Consider the following 655-nt stretch of genomic DNA (forward strand, 5'->3'; position numbering starts at 1 on the left):
TTTTTTTTTTTTTTTTTTTTTTTTTTTTGGTCAGAAAGGAGCCCTGTGTGGAATACCCTTACGCCTGGAAGTCCTGTAACTAAGGATTGGTGGTGTCGCCGGAGAAGTCGCATCGATCCGGCGATCTACGCCGTCTTCCTTCGGTGAGTCCCATTCCTCCGTCGCAGGAGGACGCGTAAGCAAGTAGAGTCCACGGCTAAAAGCTGACGTCTTGCGCAACTTTCGCGGCGTTGACGACTCGTCAGATTCCGATCCCTGCCCTAATTCACGCCCCGCTTTCGTCCGAAGCATGAAGGTCAGCTCCGGGTCTCTCTTCATTCCTCCAAGCTACACAAAATTACCACAAGGCGCCAATTTGATAACTGGTTCATGAATAAGCCAAGAAAGAAAGAGGAAAAAGGATGTTTGAGGAACCTTGCATCCAAGGGAGCAGAAGCGGAAGGAATCAAGGAGGCCTCTGCAGCATACCTCACAGGTATTGGTGACGCCCTTTCCAGGCCTGGGCTGTGGCCGCTCGTTTAAAAATACAATCTTTGCGCTGTTGATAATGTAGGTTTGAACGCAGGAAATGTCTATAAATTTCGACACTTCTGATACCCTGATCACGTTATGGTACGAGGATCTTCGAATCTAAAGCAAAGATTTGATTTTGCAA

General features: G+C 47.8%; 1 protein-coding gene across 1 annotated transcript; it reads right to left on the reverse strand.

The window, feature by feature from the left end:
- Positions 1-7: 7 nt before the first annotated feature.
- LOC110034391 lies at positions 8-630 on the reverse strand (the record flags this gene model as incomplete). Its single annotated transcript, XM_020738659.1, is given in 2 exon segments — positions 8-327; positions 415-630. Coding segments are annotated over 2 exon segments (513 nt in total), but the record flags the coding sequence as incomplete, so codon positions are not given.
- Between the last annotated feature and the right edge of the window lie 25 nt (positions 631-655).

Source organism: Phalaenopsis equestris, unplaced genomic scaffold, assembly GCF_001263595.1.
Source record: "Phalaenopsis equestris unplaced genomic scaffold, ASM126359v1 Scaffold186025, whole genome shotgun sequence".
Taxonomy (NCBI): domain Eukaryota; kingdom Viridiplantae; phylum Streptophyta; class Magnoliopsida; order Asparagales; family Orchidaceae; genus Phalaenopsis; species Phalaenopsis equestris.